This window comes from Epinephelus lanceolatus, chromosome 6 (genome assembly GCF_041903045.1).
Source record: "Epinephelus lanceolatus isolate andai-2023 chromosome 6, ASM4190304v1, whole genome shotgun sequence".
Lineage (NCBI taxonomy): Eukaryota > Metazoa > Chordata > Actinopteri > Perciformes > Serranidae > Epinephelus > Epinephelus lanceolatus.
The window spans coordinates 26890406-26918206 of NC_135739.1; the positions used below are offsets into that span (position 1 = coordinate 26890406).

At 39.9% G+C, this 27801-nt stretch overlaps 1 protein-coding gene across 5 annotated transcripts; it reads left to right on the top strand.

The window, feature by feature from the left end:
• Window positions 1-290: 290 nt before the first annotated feature.
• On the top strand, window positions 291-27669 carry dazap1 (DAZ associated protein 1). 5 transcript variants are annotated; one of them, XM_033621511.2, is made up of 13 exons: window positions 291-427; window positions 1634-1674; window positions 3756-3922; window positions 4484-4549; window positions 7113-7220; window positions 7455-7503; window positions 13420-13502; window positions 16741-16888; window positions 17066-17098; window positions 17696-17866; window positions 20246-20410; window positions 24086-24178; window positions 26786-27669. In XM_033621511.2, exons 1-13 carry the CDS (start codon window positions 396-398, stop codon window positions 26953-26955), a joined length of 1326 nt encoding a protein of 441 aa, XP_033477402.1. In that variant the 5' UTR covers window positions 291-395; the 3' UTR covers window positions 26956-27669. The 5 variants fall into 5 exon arrangements, with proteins under 5 accessions (XP_033477402.1, XP_033477403.1, XP_078024997.1 ...); XM_033621512.2 differs by having other exon boundaries at window positions 17717-17866; XM_078168871.1 differs by having other exon boundaries at window positions 7116-7220.
• Window positions 27670-27801: the final 132 nt, after the last annotated feature.

Genomic DNA, 27801 nt, shown 5'->3' on the forward strand with positions numbered 1-27801 from the left:
TGTTTTATTACCAGGTTTTCATTGTAGCAGCAGTTTCCTGATAGGAATACTTAATGAGCTAATAAAAGGACCCCTGGGTGTACAGCATTTAGCCATCCTTGTGGGGTGGTTAAAAATAGTCAAAGGAGTGACTGCGGATTATAAAAAAAAAAAAAAGTAAAGAGAGTGAGTCCACGCCATGGGTGCAGTAATAATACACGTATAACACATGCATGGTGCGGACTGGTTGGGTGTAATGTTCCTTTAAAGGCCGCTGCCCCCTGCAGCGTCGTCATTGCGCAGAACAGTTTGAACCAAAAAGCGGAGTGACCTTCCTCCGCTCTCAGTCTGAGAGGGGCAGCACTGAAGCAATAAGCCGGTCACAGCGCCTATAGTCCCCCGCTATAGCCTCAGAAATGAACAACAACTTAGTCGGAGATGAAGTCGGGTAAGAGCCATTTAACGAAGCCTTCCGCTGCGGACGCGTCAAACTGTGAACTGCATCGTAACTTAAAATTAGCGTGCTCTCTTGTCAAGCTGTCATCTGTCAGCTAACGTTAGCTAGCAGGCTAAGCTAGCTGTAGTAACTTAGCGAGATCGCTAGCCCGAGGAAAGACGGCCAAAAAGTGAAAGTAGTCTTCAAAGTAGCGCAGTTGTTGGTGTTATTGCTTACAGGGAAATACACTTTGTTTATCCTGAGTGCTGCCACTCGGCATGTCAAGGGAATATGGTGAAGAGTAGTTACTTATTTCAGTGTTGTTCCCAGTTAGCTCGAAGCACCTGAGCTAGCCTAGCTAACGCTTGCCAGCGAAGCGAAAGTCTCCTCTTCTTGACTTCGCCGATGCGAGGACATTTAGCGGACACTGCTGGAGGATGGAGCATCCTCGTCTGCAGCAACCCTCCACTTTTATCGCAGCCGCCACATTCACCACGAATGTGTTTCAGCGGTAATCTTAATCATTAATGAACTCGCTAACTTGGCTAGTTTTATATTAGTGCCGCTTAAACAGCCGTTAAACTTCCAGTGCTGTAGCCAGCATCGGAGTTCACCGGTCCGCATGCGGGGAACCGAGCAGCCGCTGTCCCGTCCTCCGCTCCGCTCCGGCTGGAGCACACTCGGTGTTTCAGAGGTGGAGGCTGGAGCCGGAGGCAGTTGGTGCCCGCTGGAGCTCCTGGAGCCAGTTTGTCAGCTGAGTGCTGTGTTAGCTTGCTAAACGCTACAGCTCTGTCCCGGGGTAACTTACGTGGCAGGAGGTTCATAAAAAGACCGTTATTGTCGAGGCCATTGCAGTCAGTGTTGGAGGACCACGGTGACATCTACGACTAGGACTGGACCTCAACATGAGTCACACTGAATACATTTTAACTGAACCTGTGTGTATCTCCCTCCTTTGCACCAGCTTTGGTGGCAGCGTTGCCTCATGTTGTGTAATATCTGTGTACTTAGCTGTTCAGTCGGCTGTAGCGTTGTTATGGCTCAGAAACTGTGCTGTCAATCTTCTCTGTCTGTGTTTTCAGTCCTGTAAGGCCCTCTAGACAAGCAGAAATGTCCCCATGCTTTTTGTCATGCTTTTTGTAAAACAGTTTATCCTATACTCTGACTCAAAGTGATCTTTAATGGTTGACTTACTTGTCATTTATCTCCTCTTTGCAGGAAACTTTTTGTGGGTGGATTGGACTGGAGTACCACACAAGGTAAGTCATGCTGTTTAACCTATGAAGGCTCAGTCGCTTCATGCAAACAGAGCTGTTAAATGAACTGACAGGAATTTGTCAAGGTGACACTGATGTAGCTGCGTGGATTTGTTGTCAGGCTGGAGGATCTGGTTGGTGTATGTTGAGACTTCAGAGTTTGAATGGAAGTTGAATAAACTCTATAGATTATCAGGTGATGTTAAGCTTTGACATACAGAGTAGTGCTGGGCAATACTGTTGAAATGTCCTATTGTCAAAATTGTTGTCAGTGTATGATACTTTGCATATGACATTTGGTGTTTTCATAACTTTAGTAAAATAAGGGTGCATGATATAGTCTCTGACAAAATCATTACTAAGATGCCATGATGGTGTTGCAGGTAGAGACAGTCTTGCATATTTGTTCTTTGATCAGATGTTGCCTTATTTAAATTATTCTTTTGCTCACCTTATATTTATGCTAATGTCACATTGTTACAGCAGTTATAATTCTAGATGATATCAAGTGCTGCATGATGATATTGATGTGCTTATATGACATGGTTTGGATGATATAACACCACTGACTGATGCATTTTAATATGTATAAAATATCAACTCTTCCACTCTGTCGCTCCCTACCAAAGACCCATTTTTGTCTTTTTTTTTATATGGTGGACAGGGGATCTTTAAGAACATATAGCAGGTCAACAGTATATTCCACATAGAAGTGGTATACATCATCTAAAAGCAGGAAAGCTGAATAATAATTTAAATGCAGCTCAGCACTGTGTTTCTAGTTTTTCTAGTCATACATATGTAATAAACATGTTTTGGTAAGGCACCCATTCAAACTTTAAGGTGTGCAGAGGCCTAGAACATTATGATGAAAGTATCTGACGGGCATTCCCATGCTCATTATTTCTCATAAGTTGTTCCCGCAATATGATACCATGTGTTACACAGATTTAGCTTGAAAACTTCAAAATTACAGCCTCTGAAAGACAGTAATGTCGGCCAAGGACGCTGCTGTCCCTGCAGAGTGGAAGAGGTTAATGTCTTGATATTAAGTAGAAACATATTGCAATGCAGCGCTGTAGCCCTGCAGAAAACACCACATTGGTGCAGCTGTACGGTTTATTTTTGTGTCTGTAGACTGCAGTGTATTAATGCAAATATTCCAAGAAGTGTCCTCCACACACTTTTGGTGAAGTCTACTTGTGGCCGCTGCTGCTCTTTATTCAGTTTTCCTGTGTTTGGATTGTCATTGGGATTTTTGATATTTTCTCTCTTTTGATATTGCATAATCACCGATGAGGCGTTGCCAACACTGGTAGTGGAGTTGACCCCCCCTCTACGTTCCCCTCCCCAGACCTACCCAGAGATGGTCTAGATTGTCCAAAGCCCTTTACTGGCTCATGCTTGGTTGGCCATTGTATAACTTTGAACAAGGCCTTGCCTGTGTTAACAGCACTGTTAACATTAGGATCTAAACTACACCGCTCTGAGCTTGTTTCCCTAGCTGATGCCCCAGGGCTTCGCAGCAATGAGAGAAGCTATTACGATAACTCTCCAAAGTGACTCCTCATTTGTTCAAACTTGCATGCCTTGCTACTGTGGGTGTGTGCGGGCGTTACAGTGGTTGGGTTTACGTTTGGTGTTCTTTAACATGACAGTGGGTCAGTGCTTTGTCTGGTCTTTGTGAGTGTCAATGTGTGACTTGAATCTGGCTGTGCTTTGTTTTTGTGTATTTACATAAAAAACAAAGGTAAAATTCCCAATATTCTACCATAAGAAAAAAATCAAGGTCACTGAATGACTTGTAGTGTTCCCTGAGTAATTTCATAGAGTGGTGCTTGTAATTTTCCCCCACATCTGTTTTGGTTTGTGCAGGTTGAAGTGCTGAAGATATTTTCATAGCGTCATGTATCATAATGAAAGCATAAGTTCTGTAACTCATGACTACCCTTATTTGTGTTGAGGAGGCAAACTGTGCTGAGTTGTGTCTTCTATTATAATTCCACATTTGCTGTATTGTATGTTTCTGTGCTTGTTTTAATGAAGCACCACTGTTACGTAATTACTTTCTTTCTTTTTCTCAGAGACACTTAGAAACTACTTCTCACAGTATGGGGAAGTAGTAGATTGTGTCATCATGAAGGACAAAACTACAAATCAGTCGCGAGGCTTCGGCTTTGTCAAATTCAAAGACCCCAATTGTGTACGGACAGTGCTGGAGACAAAGCCGCATAATCTTGATGGGAGAAATGTGAGTATTTTAAATCAAAGGAGCAGATAGTCAAATCATCCCCAGTAATCTGCCTGCGCTTTGTGTGAGCAATGTGGGAAAAAAAAACCTCATACTGTATTTCACCATTCAGAATAGTTAGAAGTTATTCAAGGAGAAGCACAGTTATGCTGTGGGTTGTACTTGCCTGCAGACATTAGTACAGACGATGCACTTTGCAAAATTGTGACATTTGTTTGCCCAACAAGACTTACCTGTTTAAAGTCAAATTAGCAAAATTGGCAGTTGAACCTGGATTTCTGTGAGACGACTGAAAGAAGCAGCAGTTGTTAATCTTCCTTCTGCATTAATGCTTCCACACAGTTCATAATGGATTACATTTTACCACCTTTGTTCTGCTGAAGGAGGTGGACAAGGGCATAAAATTTTATTGGCCACATATTTAAATTAATGTCAGTAAATGTATTTCACAGTTATGTTAGGCGAGTCAATACACTGTAATGGTTTCAGTGGAAAAGAACATTTGAAGGTGCCTTTTTATTTGGGGCTAATGTCAAACGTTTTCTCTCCCCCCGCTGTCAGATTGACCCGAAGCCATGCACTCCCAGAGGAATGCAACCTGAAAAGTCTCGAACCAAGGAGGGCTGGGTAAGAGGAATCTGATTTCTACTGGGAAGGCTAGGCTAGGTGTTTCTGCTGGAATAAGACTCAGGCCATCAGTCTCTCCATCCCCTCCTCCTGAGGTTGAACTCTTTTCATGGGCCTTGAGGAGACCTCGAGCTTCATGTATAAAAGCTGTCTGACTTTGACCTACATTTTGTTTCTTCAAAGAGTGCAATAAAAACAATCACTGTGTACAGCCTTTATAACTTTGAGAATGCTTGAAATTCATTTTGGGCTTTGATAAATCAAGGAAGCATTAACAAATTTATAACTTGTAACAACCCCATAACGACCTCTATTTGTGATGAAGGGACTGCATCAACATCAGCAGATATTTGGTACAGCATACACTTGCCGGGAATGGACACATGATGAAATCACATTTTCCCAGATTTCACAAAGGTGACTCATAAAGAGGTCATAGGCTCATGCCACCATGCTAAATATTGGAGTTATAATAACTCTTTCACATTTAATTTTTTGAATATAGAACATCATTTAGTACAATTTAATTTTCTCGCCATCTTAAGCTGAAACCTGTTCTTATAACCACCCTCCCTCATTGAATTAAACACAAGTAGGGCTAGAGTGCTGCAGGGATGACGAAGTTAGCATCACCCTCTGGTTCCCTTGACAAAAAGCCAATGGGATTTTTCCTGTAGATTTTGGGTAATTGCAGAAAATAAGCTCTTTGGCAAACAAAAGTTTGGCACTAACGTTTTGTTCAGGAAGATAATCTTTATAAGTTAAAACCACTCTTATGATTTTTGAAGTGTAAATACGATCGCCAAAAGTGAAAAACGGATGTTAGGCTGTAAATGAACTACACCATGGTCGCATGAGTTCAGTGTTGCCACAGCTAAGTTTCCAACTTGTAAATTTGATTTTTCACCCTTGCCACTTTTACAAAAGGCTTTCAGTTAGTGCAGGGAAAGGCAGCCTGCAGCTCCAGGGACACATGTGGATCTTCTTAAGTGGCTCCATGTGACTCTGATGAAAAAAAATCACATGGAAATAATTAACATTTTTTCAACATTTTAATTTTCAGTAATCAGTGTTGTAAGCCTTAAGAAATTCACAAGTTTTCCAGTTGTAAACATGTGTAGCCTATACACTGAAAAGGAAAAAATGTTAAATGTTTTGTCATACGAAATATGTGTCCTGCATCTGGACTGTCGCTTTATCTTTAAAATTTGCCGAAGCTCAAAAACGGTGGCTAGGCTTGAGTCTTCCTCGCTAGGCTAGTAATGGAAATTTAAAAAAAAGAAAAAAAAAAAAAGAAAAGTCTCCGAGGAAAACAGAGAATTAATTGTGCATAGTCAGATTTAATGTCTTTCGCCACCAAAAATGCAGTGTTAAGGTACCAAATAATCATAAATAGCTCCCTGCAGAGTCGCCACCCTACGGTAGAGCATATTAATGAATGCTCATCTAGACCTCTGAGTAATGTTTATAGGCTGTGTTACCTTCATTATAAGGCTCAAATATGTTTCGTGGCTTCACACAAATTTTTTGTTAATTAACTTTTGGTTAAAAAATGGCTCCTGATAGTGAAGGTTACTGGCCCCTGCCATAGTGTAACCTGATCTAGCTAGTGGTCAAGATATAAGATTTGAGTTAGAATACTTTACAACAGTAAAGTGTACAGTGTAAACACAATGAGGCTATAAAGGTGGACTAATGAGTAGATAAGTTTTGTGTTCGGCTCAATGATGTTTAATGCCCTGGACAACCTCTGTAGTCTCATATAGCCACATGTTAGCAGCCTTCCATTTTAGAAACCTTAAAGCTTAGAAATTCATGAATGGGTTATTTACTGATGTATTTCATGTCATAGAACAAAACGGGAAAATCTCTTATTATCTTCTCTTATTTCAGCCATCACACTAAAAACCCATAGACTTTGAGACGAGGTAACTGGAAGCACAAACATGTTAACTCGTTTCCAGGTTTTAGGACTCATTCCTGCAGCACTCTATAGCTCTCAGCAGGGAAATGTTTGAAATCTCTGCAGCGACTTGAGAAATTTGTGGGTCGATCAACAACCCACTGCAGATCTTTTATGGCCATTTTGTCCCTTTGGGCAGTGAAGGTTGTAGTTATTGCACCTTTGCAGTCAATACAAGATTTTAACATGTCAAATAATTGGCTGTAAGCATAAAGTGTGAGTCAGAAGCTTTTATAAATGAGGCCTGCTACTAGAACACTTGCACTTGAGTAGCTGCTGCTGAATGTTTTCCTAACAAAGCAGAAGATTTAATTGTTAAAAAAAATCCTTGTTGTAAGCAGCCTCTAGCCTTTGCAGCATGAGTGCAGCGCACAGCAATGGTGAAATGCTTAGTGGTTGAGAGTAAGTGGAGGAAGCCGTGCTCTCTGATCTGTGGAGACTAGTGTTTGCATTGACATGACATGTTAAGAATTATACCCCAGGGCAAGAGGAGAACCTAATTTCTTCTGCACTGTCTGAATAGATGATGGCTAACTGGCCCCTTCCCAGAGTGATCCTTTAACAGATATTGAAATCCATACACTCCCTGTTTTCTTTCAGAAGGGCAGCAAAGCTGATAGCAATAAATCAAAGAAGATATTTGTAGGTGGAATCCCCCATAACTGCGGCGAGCCTGAACTCAGGGACTATTTCAATAGATTCGGAGTGGTGAGTATTGCCAAGTGCATAATGCCGTTCATATCGTAATTAAGACTGCTTGAATGGATGTGACATTGAACAGGGTCGATACTATACTATTAAAAAAAATAGGGAATTTACTGTGGGATGGGATTGGACAATTAATTTTTTCATTCAATTTAAGGCTGAATATTTAATTTGTTTAAGAACAGACCCTGTCTGGTTTTCTAAATGGAGCCACTGTTTCCCTTTGTCCCATTCAAGGTCACAGAGGTGGTAATGATCTATGATGCGGAGAAGCAGAGGCCCCGAGGTAAAAGCTGATCCCGTTTTTTCTCTCCCCTCTCCATACCTTACCATCTTAAATCTCATGACAAACTATTCTGGCCCAAAGAGAAAAAGCCCATTCACCCCCAGATATTCAATTCAATTCAAACACATACAAACCCATAACAGGAGTTTTATGTGTGGGGAAGACACACAATAAAACACAAAGGCATGCTGGATAAAACCCCGCACAAAGTCACCACAGCGTACAATCAAATGGAAAATCTGACTTGACATTTCAAGAGGTGGAATGAAAAGCTCAGTGTAAAATCAAACACACCGCTCTCCTGTGAAATACATGAAATTCTTAAACATTTATCATTAAATCAGTACCTTCAGTTCATGTAATGGTTACACATTTTACCGTGTTACGTGCATGTAATATGCCCACGTGACACGATAGTTAAAGGCACCTTAAAAACCTCATCTCTGCCTTTGTCACATGCTCAAATCTGCAACATGTTTTCAGAAATTACATGCTGTTTTATTTGGACTGATGCAGTGTCCTTCATGACCTTGTGTGACAACATGAGTCTGTTCCATGGACACATTTCTACTCTGTTAAATAGACAGCACATGGAAACACAGATCGGTTTGACCTCACAGGGTCTTCATCTGAGCTGAAATAGTGAAAACGGTCATCCTCAAGAGCACCTCAAGGTTCCCTGCAATTGGGTGATAATAATCACTACATCAAACACTACATCCATAGGCACAGCTAATTGTGCACACAGGGCTCTCATACATGTTATAAAACCTCTGAGGAAGATTCTTCTGATTCAAACAGCTCAGTGACATGTCAGATTTTATATGAGGATGTATTAAGAATTACTAGGTTTAAGTCCACTCGTGTTACAGGATAGATTCTGTCTTAAAACAATAGTCAGGGGGTTATATGAACATTTAATGAGCATTTACTTTGTGTAATTATTCCTCCTGTTCACACTGGCTGTTAAACGACACCTTCCTAACATGTTCCCAGTGTAACTGATGGGGAGAAACAATCCACAGTCCGCATTCATGTCAATGTAATCAAGTGTTTACTTGAAGCTGATAAATGCTGCCTCAGCAGTGTAACTCTTGCAAAGTAAAGGTCCTTTAACGACTAACCGGAGCCATATTAGGAATGGATCTTGTAAAGGCCAGTATGAACAGGAAGAATGATCACAACAAGCAAAACCTGTTTTAATGTTCAATTGGGCACCTGACTATTGTTTCAGTATAGACTTGAAAACACATGAACATAACCTTTAAAGGACAAATCCACCCTAAAATAAATAGTGACTTTAGCAGGTGATGTACTCAACACTTTTACTGCTTTTCCGCAGTTTTTTGTATTTGTTGTTCCCACTACCATTTATTACTGGCCACATTTAAATGTGATGTCTTTATTTATTTATCCTTTATTTAGTTAGGAAGGTCCTGTTGAGATATAAGATCTCTTCCTTTAGGGAGTTCCGGTCAAGACGGCAGCACAGTTGGCTTAGTCAGTTTCACATAAATGTTAAACCACATCCAAATAGCTGGTGCAGTTAAAAGTTTTCTATTAATTGATTGTTTTTTTTTAAATCTAACTAAAATAGAAGGAGTCTTTGTCTGTATGTCTGTCCTTAGATGTCCTCGACAACAGTTCATTCAGTCAGCTTCACACTTGGTGGGTGTATTGTTGATGACCCAAGAAAGTGCCATGTCAGGTGCGAGCTCTTGAGATCTATGGGACATATTTACTAGTAGTATGTTATGTACACACTGTGTAGTGTGTTGAGAGGGGACCACTATTAACTGTTACACTGCCAAACGGCATGCTGGGTACAGGTCGCTCGCTATGGCTAACTACAGTACAGTCAAGAACAGATGAAGAAAGAGAGACCAACTTAAACATTTCAAGCATCAGCAACGTAACTTTTGGAACGACTGTTTTTGTTGTCGGACTCAAGGAAGAGCAGTGTTGAGTGTGAAGTTGTTTGGAGGAGCGGCTCTCAAGAAAGCTACAAGCAGCAAAACCAGAGGCCAAGCAAACGGCCCGCTCTGAAAGGGTGCGTTTTTATAGGGCAGTGCACTACAGTTAGAAAATAGCAAAAAATGTGTGTCATAATTTTCCTTAACACTTAAAGTGCTTGTTTTGATCAACCAAATGTCCATTTTCAGTGAATTTTTGACATAATGCTTAAAAAGTGACGATTAATTGATGACTTGATTGATCAATCTCTAAGATAAAGTTTGACTAAAGAAATTGTAAGCTATTTAAAACATCAATGATGAAAAGAAGAAAAGTCAATTCAGACATTTCAATTTGTCCTTAGAGTAGCATTTGATAAAGCAGAATGCAATACAGCTACCAGGTGTGTCATATTTTAAGGAGTGTAAGCTCTGAAATAGGGCTGGGTGATATTGAGAAAAACAAATATGATATTTTTGACTAAATACCTGGATATTCATATTACAACAATATTGCAGGGTTGACTACTGGGGCCTTCACACAGTATTTACAAATAGAGATTTTTGATAAAAAAAGAACATCAGTGATGTGGATATGATGTAATGTTCAAGGGTATTTTTTGTCAAATGAACAACGACTACAAGAGCAGTTGTTGCCATTGAAAACCTGAGTCACAGACTCCCTTCAACAGTGTATGTATGTATAAAATAATGATACTAACAACACTTATGATAAAACGATATCCAAAATCTAAGATGATATCTAATCAATGTCATAATATTGATAAAATATTGATATATTCTCTGCCCTTCTCTGGAATATGAGAAAGTATCTCCACTAAAACGTATAAAATGCAAGACGTTCATGCATCTAATTGAAAGGTTTTTTTAAAAAGTGGATGGGAAATCACAAACTAAAGGAGAGAGGGCAAGTTGCAGGAAAGTAGGTGCTCCAAAAAATACAGTACTTTATCACAACATGCAACTGGCATATTGAGACCAGTTTGAGTATCTGAAGGGGGGATTTGTCCTTCAAAGAGCCTGGTTTCAGCCCAGACACTGAAGGTGAATATTATATTGTTATCACCAGAACAATGGGACCAATTTAAAAGGTTTTACTTTGCTATTCCAAAAGTATCTCTCTTACCTACAGTATTTCCTGACAGTAGAGCTGACAGACCTTTAAAGTCTCAGAGGAGTTTGTCCATTTAATCATAAATGTATCATGAGTTTATGACATGTGCTGACACTTTTAGCATGGATGGCCTCACTGGGAATCAGACCCAGTGCCACTGGCAGTGTTGGTGTCAGACTCTGCCCGCTGAGTTACAGTCACAGCTGTTACATCTGCATTTGTCCTACATAGCAATGATGCAGCGGCCACTGACCCACAACATGTATTACTGCTCTCCCTTCAAAACCCCCATTCATTCTCTATTGGGAGAAACCCAGAATAGTTTGTCATTGGAATTTAACATGATGTATTGCACCAGTAACAACCATTACATAATCTTTAATAGTATAATCAGTTTCTTTTACTAAAACCATTAGACTTTCAACATTGGAATAAGTTTTCTTTGCCTTGATTTAGACGTAATTGATACATGTATCTTAAATGGCATAGTATGTGTTTTCCCATATGTAGAAAGTTAAGTATTTTTGTAAGTAAGCCCTTTCTATTTTTCTTTCTTCTGTCCCCCTTCTCCTTGTGAATGGTTTGAATGTGATTAACGGTGTCTCTTAAGATTTGTCTTTTCTCCTTTAGGTTACTGTGCATTGACTGGTAGCACAGAGGTACAGGCCAAATGTAAAAGCAACCAAATTTATTACTTGGTCAAAATGGGGTGTGTACAAAGGTGCATCAAATTGTGAAACTGGCTGAAGACTTATCTATTTTTTTGTGGTTAGAGAGAAAGAATTTGTTGAGGATTTGCCTCCATAGTTTTACAGGAAGTGAGGTAGTCGTTAAATGAGTTTGTTTGGTGGAAAACAGGCACAAGTGTTGACGTGCATAATCTGAATGGTTATTTCTTACATTTATGATTAAAATTGGAGGGTGATGTGAACTTTATCATAGTAAACAGTAGCTAAAAAAATCAAAACATTAAAAATTGAATCCATTTAAGTCAAATGCGAAGTTGGTATCTTTAGATGTGAAATACTTTAATCACATAATATTGCAATAACACAATCATAGAATAAATGATTAGGGCTGTAACTAATGATCATTTTCAGTAATTAATCAACCATTTACCTTCAATATTAATAAATAAATTGAAGCAAGTAGTCAAATAAGAATAAAAACAAAGACTGTCCAGCTTACTTTATGTAGAACTCCATGGTACTGTGTAGGCTGGCAGTCTGAGGAGCATCTAAGGCACTCTGACTGTAAGTTTAATCCTTTATTAATACATGGATGACAGTCTTCATCAGGTTGATTTGGTTTATAAATGTCAGCTAATATTTACAAATGTTTATTAAAAATAAATTTTCCAGAGTGCCTGTGATGATGTTTTAAAATGTCTGGTTTTGTCTGATCAACAGTCCAAAACCCACTGATATTCCATCTACAATCATAAAAAAAGTAAAAAAAATAATAATAATAAAAAAAAAATTAATTAATTAAAAAACAGGAAAATATTCATTTCCAAAAAGCTGAAACTAGTAAAGTTGTTTTAGTCTTTTTTAATGTAGAAAAAAGCTTTTAAGAATAATTAAAAAATCAAAGTAGGTGTTGTGGCTCTATAAATGATCATATTTAATTATTTTCCAGTTCTACGTCTAGTAGTCTGAGCCATAGTTCATTGACTACAAGTTTTGTCTCCCTGTCATCAAACATTTTTTAGGAACACATCGTTTTCATCAGTAGTTGAAATCTGATTTGAGTACTAAGTCTTTAAAATTTCAACTTGAGTGTAACCATTTCGCTGTAATGGAGATTTGTCAGACTTTAATGTGTCAACTTGGTATAAATTTAGATTAAGGACGGGTCATTGACAGATGTTATTAATAGCAATAGATCATGAGGCTTGGGAACGCTTGGCATGGTACTAGAGGTCTCTAAAATCTCACTCGTCTCGTAGGACGTTTAATTGGATTCAGGTTAGGTCCCCAAGTAGAGCCGTGCACACAACCCAATTCTGCCATAGTGGAAAGTTAATCAAGTTGAAAGTAGATCACTGCAGCGCGCCGCGGCCTGATAACGCTCTGAAAAGTCCTGTTTTAGACGAGCTAACTGAGCTGAATTGTTGGGCCAAAAAGTTCGCATTCTAGTTGATGAACTTTGTATGTTCCCCATGAAAACTCCTGATCAGAATCAGCAACTCGTCACTTTGGGAAACCAGTTGTGGCCTATATCTTTGTGTTACCGTTGTGAGCAATATTTTAATTGTCCATTGTAGGCTTATCCTGGCTGACTCAAAAGTAAAATACTGAATTTGGGAAAGCTTGGAGAAAGCTTTAGGCATTCTACAGTTTGTGTTTCTCCATGTTTTTGTGATGCATTAACAATGGCTGCTGCGAGTGTGTGCTCCACAGCAATATACCAAGGGACAGATCAAGGTGGGGTTTGGATGAAACGGCATGAAGTAACAAAACATAGTATTGATTCAATTGGCATTTCTTAATGTGGAAGGGTGGAAGATCATTTTGACTTTTTTTATGTGACATTTCACATTAAATCAAATGCTGCACTCATCATTCTTCATGTTTAGCAGTTAAGCAGTCCTGTATTGTTCTCTTCACAAAACATTTCCCTGCACAGTAAAGAGAAAAGTTTCCTTCAATCCCCCAGGCTTTAGTCTTGGATTTGTGTTGCTCTGCAAGTCTGCGACATCATCCGAACCCCAGGAGCCTCTTGCTCAGTCTTGACGGATCCTCACTCTGCTGAAGCCCAATACTGTTCTTCATCTTGTGTTGTCACAACCCCCCCTGCTACCTTGATTCACTCTTGGTCGTTGGCTAGGTTTTGGATTTATTACTTTCGAGGCCGAACAATCAGTGGACCAGGCTGTCAACATGCATTTTCACGACATCATGGGCAAAAAAGTGTGTAGTTGTAGTTTTATTTTACCCTTAAGATCAAACAGAGGCTTGGGCGACAGAGTGAGAATGATACTGTGATACTGTTTTATTTGTGCATTTCCCAGTGGCTTCTTCATTGGTGACAGCATCATACAGCACAAAATTAGCCTTTAACATCTCAAAATGATCAGGCTTCTAATTCATTTACTCATTTTATTATCATTATTATTATACTTTGCTCTGAACACATACTACCTTCACACTTATTGCTATGACTTAAAGCTTCCAGAAGCACAACAATCCTTTATTCATGCTGTTATATTACAGTTTCAATCGTCGCCTAAGGCTTTGTTTAAATCGACCACTCCTTTAGGATGTCTTAAGTACATTAGATTGTACTTAAAATATTAAAGTAACATAATTTTGAAATATGATAAAGCAACAGAAAAGACAAACTTTCAAAGCTGGATTTCAGTGACTATAAAACACCTAAAGGATTGGTCCAATCAGTTCTGTTTCTTTTGTTTTCTGATATTTTGTTGGCAGGTCACTTACACGTCAACATGTTTTTCTTTCTGTTTCTTTTTGTTTCTCCTTTTGAAAAGTTAAAGAAAAAGCTCAACTCAGTGACCTCAGTTGAAGAATCTCCACACTGTGTCCTTTAGTTCTCGAAATAACAAATGACAGTTCTCCCCGAAACGCTGCTTAGGATGAGACACGAGTCGCACAATAATATTTGCATGTCACTTCTTAGTGTTTGTTTTAACTCAGTGGGTGCACCAGATGGATGGGGTTTACTGCACAAAGGCAATTCAGATAGTGTCAGGTAAGCTGTCCATCCGGGAGAAAACTATAAATGCATTACGGTGTTATATTTGAGACACACCTCCTAACCTTCTGGCATTTCATCTATTGTTCTTTTGCATGAGGCAAACACCACCCACCTGGCATCTCGGCTGAGTAAAACAAACCATTAAAACAATAAAGTACAACATTGTACATATTGGGCTATAATTGGTCCTGACACTTGGGTTTTAAAGGCACTTTTAAAGCTCTCATTCATTAGTAGCCCGCCCTTTTCCCCAATAGAGACATTTTGTTCTCTGCCCTCAGTAATGATTTGTGGGCATAAGAAAATCATCAAAGTCAAACACAGTGTAGTCAGTCATATCATATCCATCACATGTATCTTGTTTCTGTCCTTGATCTTTACATGGCTGCATTAGTGTTTTGAATATTTGAAGGACAGTCTGCGACACTTGACACCCAGAAGACCTCTGTGCATGTTTGGCATTTGAGGTTTTTAACTCATATTCACAGCATTAAAGCTGAGTTAATGCTTGCTGAATAGTGTTAATCACTGTGGTGTTACTGCGTTGAATAATGGGGCCTTCTTGTGCTTTTATTTGAAAGTGGACAGTAGCTAGATGACAGGGAATAAGGGGAGAGAGAGAGATGGGGAATGATATGCAATCAGGCTCCCTGGCTGGAGGAAGTTGCGGTTTGTTGTCAGCACCTCAAACCACCTGACCACCCAGGGTGCCCCTCCTGCGTTTATACTAAACAAACTACAAAATTAAATTGTTTTTTCTTGTGTGCCAATTCATTTTTTTCCCCCAGAAGAGAGCTACCAGACAGATTGTTTTGTTTAGACAAGGGGATGTAATGGCTTCCCTGAGCTGGATTTAAGATGTTTTTTAGTATATTAATCAATTAAATTGAGACAATACAAGACATTTTTACTGAAATGTCACTGTTTATTACATTAAAAAGATGAACTGAATCCCATTTCCTTGGTAAATGGTTCAACCTGTATACTCTCCAGTGGTACCCGCCCCCCTTGACTTTGCCCTGGTTTCCAGCAGGAATCAAGACTCGACTTAATCCATTGTTCTTGACTTGACATTACCTTACGCTGGGACTTGAGGGAGGTGGGGAGATATGAGTTACAAAATTAGAAATTGGAGCATATCAAACTGTGGAACAAATCCCAGTTCTGCTGTTGGGGACTGTACAGAAGTCATGGTATCCATCACTCGTAGCTGTGATGCCCACGGGAGAAAGTGCTCAGGTAGCTGCCGGCGGCGGTGAGGCCACTGCCGGAAACATGTGCATGTAATTAGGTCGACAGAGAAGGAAGAGGGGAGGCTGGGGAAGGTGGCAACACCTTAAAGCGGGGAGGAATTTGTGATTCGTTTTCCTCCTGCAAGGTGACCCCAATAACTCAACCCCTCAGTCTATTTCTGGTCGCCCCCCCTAATCTCAGCCTGTTTCTTTGCTCTGGTTAACTGCTGGTAGCTTTGCCTAGTTACAGGAAGGACTTATTTCTGTTTTTTGGGGCAATAAACTTATGTTTGACCCATGGCGTATAACTATTACAGCAATGGATGACATTTAAAAGTAAAATTTAAGTAGTGTAATGGATGGATGACGTCAGTTTGCAGAGTGTTAACGAATTGTCAGTGTTAAGGCAGTGATTACCAACTAAGTGTTCTTAATTGTTTTAACTGAATCATCAAAAAGAAATTAAGGTCACCATTCTTACATTTGAGATTTAGGTTGTATAAAGACGGTGTCCTCCAGCAGCAATTTGACATTATGTTGAGGTCAAAGTGTTTTGTCACTTGTACTCAATTAAAAAAATAATCTCACTTTTGACACAGTATGAAGATTCAATTTTAGACTGACTGAAAAGAATGTTTATTTGTATTATCTGCATGTTTACCTTATATATTCTGTTAGACCTGAGATACAAATTTCTCTCTACATCCATTTCCCCTCCTAAAACTTACTCCAAATAAAATAAAAATGAGATTCTTTATAAGCGTTAGCTGGAGAAAGGTAAGTCATAACCTTCCATTAGATGTCTTTATCATTATATAGGGCAATTCATTTGAAGAAAACAATAGATCTATGTTTCTCAGGTACATCTTAAGAGGCCGTGACCTGGAGATAATGGATTTAAAAAGAAAATGTGCATCATTTTCTGTCTTTGCATTATGATTTTAGGCCACTGTGAAAATCTCACTTGATAATTAGTACCTGAGACACATAGCTGCACATGGCTACACACATGGCTACACAGTAATATTAACTAACATAGTTGGCCCACATTATTCCAATAGACGTAAAGTGAAAGATCTCAAACTGGCCCAAAATGTTGACATTAAATAATCAGCAGTAGGACAGGTCTGTCTAGGTGAGGGACTTGATGGGCCTCATACTGGTGTTGCCAATTGTGCCCTCCTTGTCCTTTGTCCAGGTGGAAGTGAAGAAGGCTGAACCTCGTGACAGCAAAGCTCCTGGCCAGCTTGGCCCGGGCCAGTGGGCACCCAGGGGCATCTTGAGTGCAGCTAATGGTTGGACAGCACAGCCTGCCCAGGGCTGGCAACAGCCTTACGGGCCACAGGGTGAGTGGGAGCAGAGCGAGTGAGGAAGACACTATAGTAACTGTTTAAATGTGTTAAACCTGCTGCTCTAACATTAACTTTGTTACACTGTCAGTGTGAATGTGAAACTGGATTCTGTGAACATTTTACATTCCAGTTATTGTCCCCAGTCTAAAATTATTTTTTCTCTTCCTGAAGGAGTGTGGGTGTCGACTACCGGCCAACCCATAGGTAGGTGTTTGATCTGCACTTGACAACACACAGAAAATATCTTTCCTTACCGTTTTAGAGAATTAGTTGTTTTTCTGTATGTTGCATAACTGTGAATTGATCTGCAAATAGATTTTGTGTCTTTGCCATGTGATCATGTGCTTATCTTGAAACGCTTGTGTCACAGAGCTGGGCTTGCACTCTGTGTGGCCAATAAGCTGATGACAGTTAACAGCACGTGTTATCACTGATTCATAATGGCTGAGGCTGCTGATAATTTGCTGCTTGAGACAGATGGCAGCCTTGAATAGATTCCAGCCTCCCTCTGCTATTGGTCAGGCTCGGTTTCATATCACCACCTCCGGGTCAACCTGCAACGCTCGCTGCAGCGTCAGCCTTGCGCTCTCTCAGAAGATACTTCAGTTTATTATTATTGCTGTTATTACTATTTATCAACATTATGTCTGATTATTCAGCTCTGCAGTAAGACAAATTCAGATTGATCTGTGCTGGGCAGGCTCTTCTTTTCATAATTACTGTTATTGCTTGTGTACTTTATTTAGGTCTTAATAATTTATATAAAACATATATTCATGTGAAAACATTTCTATATAATAGATCTGTTCTCTGTTGGAGCAGGCGGGTATGGACCCCCGTTGACAGCAAGCCGTGGCACCCCCACACAACCTCCGTCACCTTTCAACGCATTCCTGGTCACGACCCCGGCGGGCAGCTTCGCTGCACCTCAGGCCTACCCTCAGCAGGGCTACAGCACAGCACCTCAGTTTGGTCAGTAATACTGACACTCACTTGTTACACTTAAACGTCACCACAAAGTAGTTACAGGTAAAATAACATATGGAAAGTAACTCTGTGAATTAGAGAGTGAGTTCAAGAGTTTCTGAAAAGTAATTTTTCACTACGGTCACAGATGGTCGACTGTCCTGTGTGTTGAAACACTTCTTCTCTGCCACAAAGTGTTCTAATTCTTATCTCTAGTACTTTTCTCCCTCAGAGTGAAAAAGCCTTACAAAGTACATTTGGATTATTAACACTGAAATGGGTTTGTAAGATGTGTCAGTGGAATCTGTGTCAGGTTTTCAGACAGCTTTGCTGCTGCTGTGGTCAGGGAGGAACCTCCACCCTATCAGAGATGGGCAGCTGGGCTGCAAAATATTGTTGTTGTTTTTCTTTCATTGTGACGCCCAGTGGTCGAAATGAGGGGGCATGCCATCCCCTTTGTTAGAAAATTGACCAAAAAGCAACCCCCTCTTGTTGATCTTGACCAAAAACCATTCCCCTTGTTAATCTAGAATCTGTGTGTGCAGGCACTGACGTAATTTTGGGGGGGGGGCACAGGGGACATGTCCCCTGCACTTCCCGTATCTGTGCCCTCCATCCCACGCACTTTTTACAGCCGTTACATCCGTTCAGTTAGTTTTTAACATGTGGTAACGCGTTTTTCCGATCCGTCTTTAAACGCACCATGAGTCGGCAGCGCCAGGCGGCATACACACGCTGTCCTGTTGTGATCAGAATCAATCGCACAGACGAGATGTGTGCTGCTGGGCGGTGCTGCTGAGTGTTAACTATGTTCAGCAAACCAGCCAGCAAGAAGCAAAAAACCTTGCACAGTTTCTTCCAAACAAACCGTGTAAGTTGAGTAATGCTGTTGCATGTAAATAATGTTAGCTAAATGATGACTAATTAATAGATGCCAATGTATCAAGTTAAGCTAGTTAACAAGAATACTAATGTTATTGTTACCTATGTTAAATCACTTGCTAGCTAGTTTCATGCTGGGAAAAACCCCACTCCTCCTTAATTTCTGCGCAGAACTTGCGCTCATTATTGCTTTGCACATATTTTTTTAATCTTTATTGCCACAATATAAAGAGCAGGGTCAGGGAGGAGACAGTGGACCAGAGGCCAGCAAGGATGATCATGCAGGGTCTTCACAGGTGAGGAGAGATTATAACTGACTGAGAGAAAATATCTATAGCATAAATGTAACTTTGAGGTTAATTCCACAGCTATGTCACCACTACTATTCCTAATTCTATTTCTAAATTTTGCTTTGCACATTTATTATCTATATTATTGCAATAGAAGAGGGACAGGGAGAAACCAGGCAGGTATCAGGACAGGGACCTGACAGCATCACCAATTATCAGCCCAAGGCTTCACAGGTGAGGAGAAATTATAACCGGCGAAGGAAATGTCTATAGGATAAGAGTGACTCTAAGATTAATTTTCACAGCTATTTCAGAATTACTCTTTTTTATACTCTAAAATGTTTTTTTTTCTGTACTGCAATAGCAATACTACTGCAATATTTGTGTTTTTAAAGGCAGCAGGTATAGGTCATGCCATTTTTCTTTATCTTGATTAATTTTGCACATCTATGCTATCATATTTAATGATGTGTGCACGCAAAAAATCAAAGCAACATTTGCATCCCCCTTGTTAAAAATTAACAATTCAACCACTGGTGACGCCTATGCCGACTTGTACGGTAAACACATTGCAAGCGAATACAATATTGCACTTTGAATAATGTAACAACGTATTAGATTACATTGGGTCTATAGGCACTGTCCTTTCCGATACACATCAAGCTGTTAACTCTGGCCAATAAGACACAGCTTGCCATTAGAGATGGTCAAACAATAATGATTGTCCAAAGGCTAGGAAAGAGTTAGGTCGGGCCAGGGAGCAATATTTTTATGTGTGTTTTATGTCACAATAAACATAATTTTGGCAAAATTGTCCCTAACCTAAATAGTTGATGTCAGTTTGTGTTTTTCTTTAGTTTTGTCATTGTAAAATTGGTCTTAAATTTCAATCTGAGTGGCATTATAAAAAGTCTTTAAGTCTAAATCTAATTTGCATTGCGCTGTAGTAGCAGAGTGGTCACAATTTCAACCGACCACTGATACTTAGAAAAAGCGTGGATGTAAAACTTTTATTCATACTGGCTAAAAGTTTTTGTATGATGATGCGGTGTGGTCAACAAGGTTGACGAGACTAGATTACTTGTGAAAGAGATTTTATGTTTTACTCACCAACACTGGCGCCGGTCATCTGATGTATGGCTTTTGTACTCATGTAATAAAGCATCTGTCATAAACTAACAGTCACAGAAATAATCTTATTACTCTCCAACAGGTTACAGTTTCGGCACACCACAAGCAGACCAGTATGCTCCACAGGTTCCCCCTCCACCCACAACTCCGGGAACTGCACCTCTGGGCTTTGCCCCCGCCACCACACCAACTCAGGACTTGAGCAAAGCTCCCACTGGGCAGCCTGACTTCCCTTATAGCCAGTATGGTAAGAAAAGCATTGTGCATTAAGCAATTTGCTGCCCCTTTTCTCTCCCATTTGGTTTGTATTCACCCCTCGGCCCTGCCCATCTCCCTGGATATTTTATTGGGTGCAACTACAGCTCATTTAAGTGCGTATCTACAACCCTTAGACAAGCAGGAGCTTGCTCTTGGTACCATTTAGCTTGAACTGCTCCACATGCAAACATGCTTTTTGCATACATGAACCCCTCTGGCTCTGCCATGAAGATGCTGCTGAAGTTTAACCATATCCGGGAGTCTTCAGCAGTCATTTCTGTCGAGTTTTTCCAGCTGGTCTGTGGATTGGTAAAAAGATTGGTAGGTCTTGGTAGGTTTGAATTAGATCATCCTGCCTTGCAATGTTTTTTTTTTTTTGTTTTGCATTTATATTTTATTTTATTCTTTTCAAGGGAGTGCAACCTTCTCCTGACCGACTGTACTAAACATTTGACTTGGTTCAAATACTCCTACCTTTTAATTACTCCCTCCTACATCTCCTCCTCTTCCTCCCTGTTGATGACTTTGCTGGCTTATTTTCCTGGTCTTGACATGATAGCCATAGAAGAGCAAAAGCATGACAATATTTTGCCCGTGAAACCTTATTTCTGGAATTAGGCATGTCCAACCTGCCAAGCTACCTATCAAAAATGTTCAATGTGTTCATCAGTTTATCACACCGGAGCTTTGCATGCTTGTCTGCAGAATGTTAACTTTGACCCTCTGCCTTGTGGATACATGCAGATATCAGTAAGATTCCTGGGCAGATCAGTGTTTGACTAATGTGTCTGTAGGTTTCGTTTTCTGGTGGGTGTCTTTGTGGTCTTTGAGCTGGACTGCGTTCAGCCAGGATAATTATTCCTCCTGGATCTCTACTGAGCTGGTAAATTCTTGGCCAAATTTCAGCCAGCGTGTAGAAAATAAGACATTTCATAAAGCCACTTGAAGAAAATGATGTGCCTTTTTAATTTCTGTGAGGAGGTAGCATCTCCAGTGACACTCTATATACATATGAAGACAGAGATACAGTGAAAGCTAACCAGCATCCATGGAAAAAGAATAAGCTTCATTCAACATCCACCCATTCAGTTACATAAGCACACAGATAAGAGTCAGATGTTCATTCGAAAGCTACATTCAGTTTTTTGGCTGGCTGGTATTTTTCTTCTGACTTGGCTTACAGCTGCTTCACACTGCTGGATCTACATTTAAAGCAGCCATGTGATTGCTGTCAGTCAGGACAGGCGCCCATCTTGTTCAGTGTTTCCTGCTTGTGCTTATCTTCCATCCAGCTTTTTGCATTTTAGTGTGTGCTGCCCCGTTCAGGCACTTTAGTCCAGTAGTCAAAGTCAGCAGTAGCAACACAGTCTCACAAAGTTTTTGTGAAATGATCAGAAAATTAGAAACGCTGATGATGTTGTGGACACAAGTTACACAACTCAACCACGACAGTTTATGTGACGATATCAGGAACTGGATACGACACTATGATTAGTAAATGGTTTAGGTTAGACAAATAAAGGAAGTCCGATTTTCTGTTACATTTGGCTTATGTGGAGTTAGGGAGTTAATCTGGATCATGTAAAGATTAAACCAGTGGTTCTGCATGTAATTATTCATTGACATTTTCCAATGCATACAGTGTATGTCAATGATTCCCAACTTCTAGGCAGGCGCTGGCTATACGTTTTGTTATAGTGTACTGTGTCACAATAAACATTTTGTTGACTCTTTCGTCAAAACCCCTTGTTGGTGCGTTCAAGAACACTGTGACATTGGAAATTTGACTACTGAAGAGCAACTTAACATGAGTTTCGGAACTAATTGCCTGTCGGTCTGAAAACGATAATAATAATAATAATAATGATAATAATTTTATTTATAAAGCACTTTTCAAGCCATGCACAAAGTGCTTTCCAAAATAAAACAAACAAACAAGCAAACACAAAAGACAATAAAAACCATAAAACATAATATGTGATTAACTGTAGGCCATAGTATAGAGGTGGGTTTTGAGAAGGCTTTTGAAAGTTGTGATGGAATCTGTTGATCTTATGCTGAGGGGAAGACTGTTCCATAAGCAAGGGGCCATCACAGAGAAAGCACGGTCACCCTTTGTTTTTAATCTTGAGTGAGGAACCATTAATAAATTTTGCTCCTCTGATCTCAAAGGTCTGGCTGGTGACCGCGTTAAAAGTTCTTAAATATATTCTGGGGCCAGATCATGAATTGCCTTATGGGTGATTAATAGAATTTTGAACTGAATTCTAAAATTAACGGGCAGCCAGTGCAAAGATGCTAAGATTGGTGTGATATGACATGACATTCTTGATTTGGTTAATAATCTAGCTGCTGAATTCTGAATAACCTGTAGTTGTGAAACTGAGTGAGTTTAAGCAGGTAAAGAGCGAGTTACAATAGTCCAGGTGTGAAGATATAAAAGCGTGAATAACTTTTTCTTTGTTGTTGTAGCTGAGCATGTGTCTGATTTTTGAAATATTTCTTAACTGATAGAAGCAAATTTGAGTTGTCTTTCTGATGTGGTGTTCAAAGGATAAGCCCCTGGGGGCAACGGCCATATATCCAGGGATCCAGTATAGTCAGCAGACATTCAGGGTAGACTTCCTCCTTCATATGCTAGTCATTTGGGATAATCTTTATAAACAAATGTCTGTGTATGAATGCAGATAGATTTTTTAAAAAGCTAAATCGTTGTTAGAAGATAGCCGATGAGTTTGAGATTCCATTTTGGCCACTGTGTTCCTGCTCTCCACACACACACACACACACACACACACACACACCCACACCCACACACCACTTACCTGCCACCCAAACATGATTGGTCAATGCTACTCTGACTATAAACACGTCCGATACCAAAGTCTTGTGCCGTTGTCTACAGATTCTGCATACATATGTAGATATCTGTTTATAGAGATTAACTTAACATTGTCCCTTCAGTTATGCCCATGGTAGTGATATTTTCTCAACAGTAGGCTATAGCTTAACTTTGGGATGTTAAAACGTCCTTGAATGACGCGCGAACTCCTGCACGCCGAATGCACGCTGTTCAGAACAGGGGTTTCACCAATAACATAAAGTTCTGAAAATGATCAGTGCTTGCAGCTCAAGTACACAAAACAGTACCGTACTGTGACACAAAGGTAAATCAAGTCAATTTGAAGTCAATTGTCTCAGCGTTCTGAAAGTGAGGAAGATAGGAAATCAATCTAGACACTTACGGCATTTGTTGTGACGTATATACAGGTTGTATTCAATGGACTACAGCATGCAAAACCACTGGTACGGTTGATCTAGTGCCAGTTGCTTCCCTCTCGTAGTATTATCTTGGTGGGATCTTTTTTTTTTTATTACGTTACTTGCATCTTAGCACATCATGCACATTTCACAAAATTTAATGAGACCAGGCTGGCATGATTTAAAAAGTCAGGCGTGTTGGCAGATAGCTCACACACTCACACTCCATTCTGTTTTGACTTCCAGATGAAGCTGAGCAGTGATGCCTCTCCAAGCATAGTGCAGACGCAGTAACTGAGTACAAATGTGCAGCTCTGTTAGCTCAGCAAGGGGGGAACTATGATAAGTAGTCGGCCAGCAGTATCTGGGTTCAGTCAACCTGGTCTCCTCATCTCCCTGATAGGCTTGGGTAACTACCCTCAGGACCCCTCTGCCTACGGACCAACGCGTCCTTCTCACAGTTATGGTCAGGATGAGCAGGGAGGATATAGTGCAGGTAGGTGCCAGCATCGTCTTCTCCAACCACAAAGGTAGCATTTGTTCAGTACTGTAGTGTTTATAGAGCTGCAACCTGGTTCTTTTTCTCTTTTCTTTTGCTCAGTGTTTCGTATTTTGCATGTACATTTTGCATGTACATACAAATTACTGTGAATACTCTTGTATAGTAAGACACAGCCATCGACTGTCGCTGAGTGGATTTGAAAGACATTTACATTTAAATTTGGCACTCGTAGCTCTAAGCAGTGATCTCCCTCAGTGGCTGTAGTTTTACTATACGAAGACTAACCATGTCCTCCTTTTTTGTCCACTCTCTCTGTCCGCATTGCTTTGCTGATTATAGAAGGATGATCTAATTGTCAGAAAATTTGTTCATGGTTCAGTTGTCTCTATGCATCAGCAGTCCATTCACCCGTTGTTTTTTTCCCCCATGTACTGTCTCCACATTATAGCTAAAGGGATGAGAAAGGAAAGAAGATTTAAAGGAGGACACAATGGCAGTAAATTTCCAATTCCTCTCAGATTCTTCTGTCAGGCGGTCCTGTCGGGACTGCTCCCTGTTCTTCAGATTTCTTATTTTATGTTCCGTTCATGGAGCACTTTGAACACCCTAAAAGATATGTGTTGTATTTTCTAACTTTTCCTGCCTTCATTCTTTCTTTCTGTCTTTCTATCTCGTCTTTTCATACTAGTTATTTATAAGGTTCCCCCATTCCAGTATTTAGTAGTGATATTTCAAAATCAATGCTAACCTGGGTGTTACCAGGGTAGGAAAATAGCTAACATGATGCTGGAAAAGATTTGGCTGCAACTGGTTTTCATATTCTACCAGCCATTTGATATAAACCACTCAGTTTGTTTCACCCCTGACGTCCCTTTGGCTCGGACAGTGGCTGGTTAATTTTGGGTTGCCCCAGCCTCTTTTTTTTCAGGCAGATTAGCTTCCTTCCCTGGGTGTCACTTTGATTCCCTTGTCTGTTTGCAGGGACATGGTGCCATCCAGTGTCTGAGGAGAAGAACATTGTGCGTGTTGCACTGATTATAAAGATAATCTGGAGATTGTTTTCCCCAATGAAGCCTGGTTCAAGTGATTTTTTTAATTCCCCTGAAATTGTCACATTTGTCTTTATACATTTTAACACTGTTACAGAATCATTTTCAACATTAAAGGGCTCATTGAAGGAATACAGTATTTACAGTATGTAGAGGAAAAACCCATCATGAACCCTCAAGTCTTGCTATACAGAAACACACTATTATTCCAATCTTGGTCCATTAAGTGGTTTGGTGTTTCACAGTTCAGTCATGTATAGAGCCCTTTATCACAGACACATCTCAGAGCCCTTTGTAGCCTAACAATAGAAAGAAGTACATCTTTTAGATCCCAATATATATGAAATATGTAGATCTAGTCAAAGTTTAATTACTGGACAAAGTAAAGAAAAAGATATTAAATTGATCTAATCTACCAGTTATCAGGAAAAAAAAATCAAGTGCATTAAAGGCTGATTATAAAGTAGTATGCTCGGGCTAGGCTTGGGTGGTATCAATGTATCACGGTATATCAGAGTATTTAAAAATCCTGACGGTATTATTTTCAGTACTGTCAAAAATACAGATGCTCCATTTTAACACTCAGATGGAGATGCTGTATCCAGGATGTATTGGATGTAGTGCACAGCAAGCACCACCATTCTACTGGTGGAGCAGGCAGCTGAGCTGGGAAACATGGCGAGAGATGGGGATAACGTTACAGGTAGGGTCGGGCTGGGAACAAATTCGGCCATGGTTTTCCTCTGGACCGGCCCTATTGCTACCTGCTAAAACGGAATGGAATTGAATTGAATTAAATAGATTTACAAAGAGTTTACAAAGTGCTTTGACAGACAAAGCAAAAGAAGGATACTTGGAAGACAATATAACGAGTAAAAACCAAATAGTGAGATAAAAAAAAAAGCAGGTGATATTGACTATAAATACAAAACAAAAAGAGTGAAATGATGTTAAAAGGAATACAAAGACGACATCACATAAAAGTGGGTTTTGAGAAGTGATTTTAAACAAAGTCACTGATTCTGCGATCCTTATCTCCTCACGCAGGTTGTTCCAAAGCCAAGAGGACCTGATGGCAAAAGCAGAGTCACCTTTAGATATAAGCCTTGACTTAGGAACAGCCAGGATCAACATGGGTCAACATTTCTGCTGTATAGCTTGGGGCCAGACCTAGATGTGCTTTAAAAGTGATCAATAAAATTTTAAAATCAATACTAAAGCAAACAGGAAGGCAATGAAGTGAGGCAAGGATTTGGGTGATGTGATGTTATTTGTTAAAACCAGCAAGTAACTATGATGATAAACTTTTTTTGTGACTTGTCAATACTTCCAATAGTTTGTTGTTCAAAAAAATTAAAATATTAAAACAATAACAATTGGAATACACTGTATAGCGAAAGGGTAACGGGGTGGATTTTTCCTCAACATTAAAATAGTTTTTTAGTAGGCGATGTTTTAAAGGAGTAAGGCTTCTCCCTAAACACCCTGTGGTGACCAGGACATTGACATCATATTCTCTCCCTCCTGCTCTCTCCTCTGTCACCCACCACAGGGTACGGGCAAGACCTGACAGCCTTCAGCCACAGCTTCGCGGACCCCAGCCAGCCGACGGCTTCGTACGGGGCCCCGACAGCACAGCCCGCCGCCGCCCAGCCTGCCGCCACCGCGTTCGGCAGAGGGCAGAACCACAACGTACAGGGCTTCCACCCGTATCGACGCTGACCACCACCTCTGGGCAGTGGTGCTGTGTAAAGTTGAAAAACAAAAACAAACAAAAAAAAGAAGTCAGGGAAATGTGTGTTTTCGCTAAAAAGCAAAACTGGAGTTCTGGATTGTTCTATGGGAATGTTGAATGCACACAGTTTGTGAAACAGAAACCTTTGTGAAAGCAGGGATTCCAGTAAATTCAAAATGGGGTCTAAAGAAACCCAGGGTTTTTTTTTTTTTTTGCATAACTTAATGAACGTTCAGCAGAAAGAAGCTTTTATCCCCCACCCCCATCCCCATGTTTTATAGTAGAACTAAACTACTTTGCAATAATTTTGATTGTCTGGTCAAACACTAGCACAGAGACTTTATGTAAAGAGACTTGCATATAAATATGTATATTTATGGTGGACACAAATGAAAACAGGGTCTCAAGTTTCCTCAGCTTTAAATTCTAGGGAAAAATGTTTTTATTTTTCATTTGGTGTATTTTGTTTACTTTCTGAGCCTTTAAAGTTTGTTTAAAATTGAGATTATGAATATATATATATTATACACAAACTGTGCAATTTTTTAAAAAGAGAATTTTGTACTATAAATGTACACTTTGCTTGTTTTTTTATTTAAAGATGTAGACTTCCCTCAGGTGGCTCTTTTGGGTGCATTTTTTGCACTTACGCAAAAAGAAAAAAAGGACAAATTATTACAAAAATAAATGTTTTAAGGAAACAGAGCTTGTCCCAGATGTTTGTATTTTGTTGTGGATGTATTTGCATCAGTGGAAGACCTGCAAAGTAGAGCTGAAACAATTAGTTATTCCATTAGTAGATTGAAAGGAAATTAATTGCCATCTTTTTAATG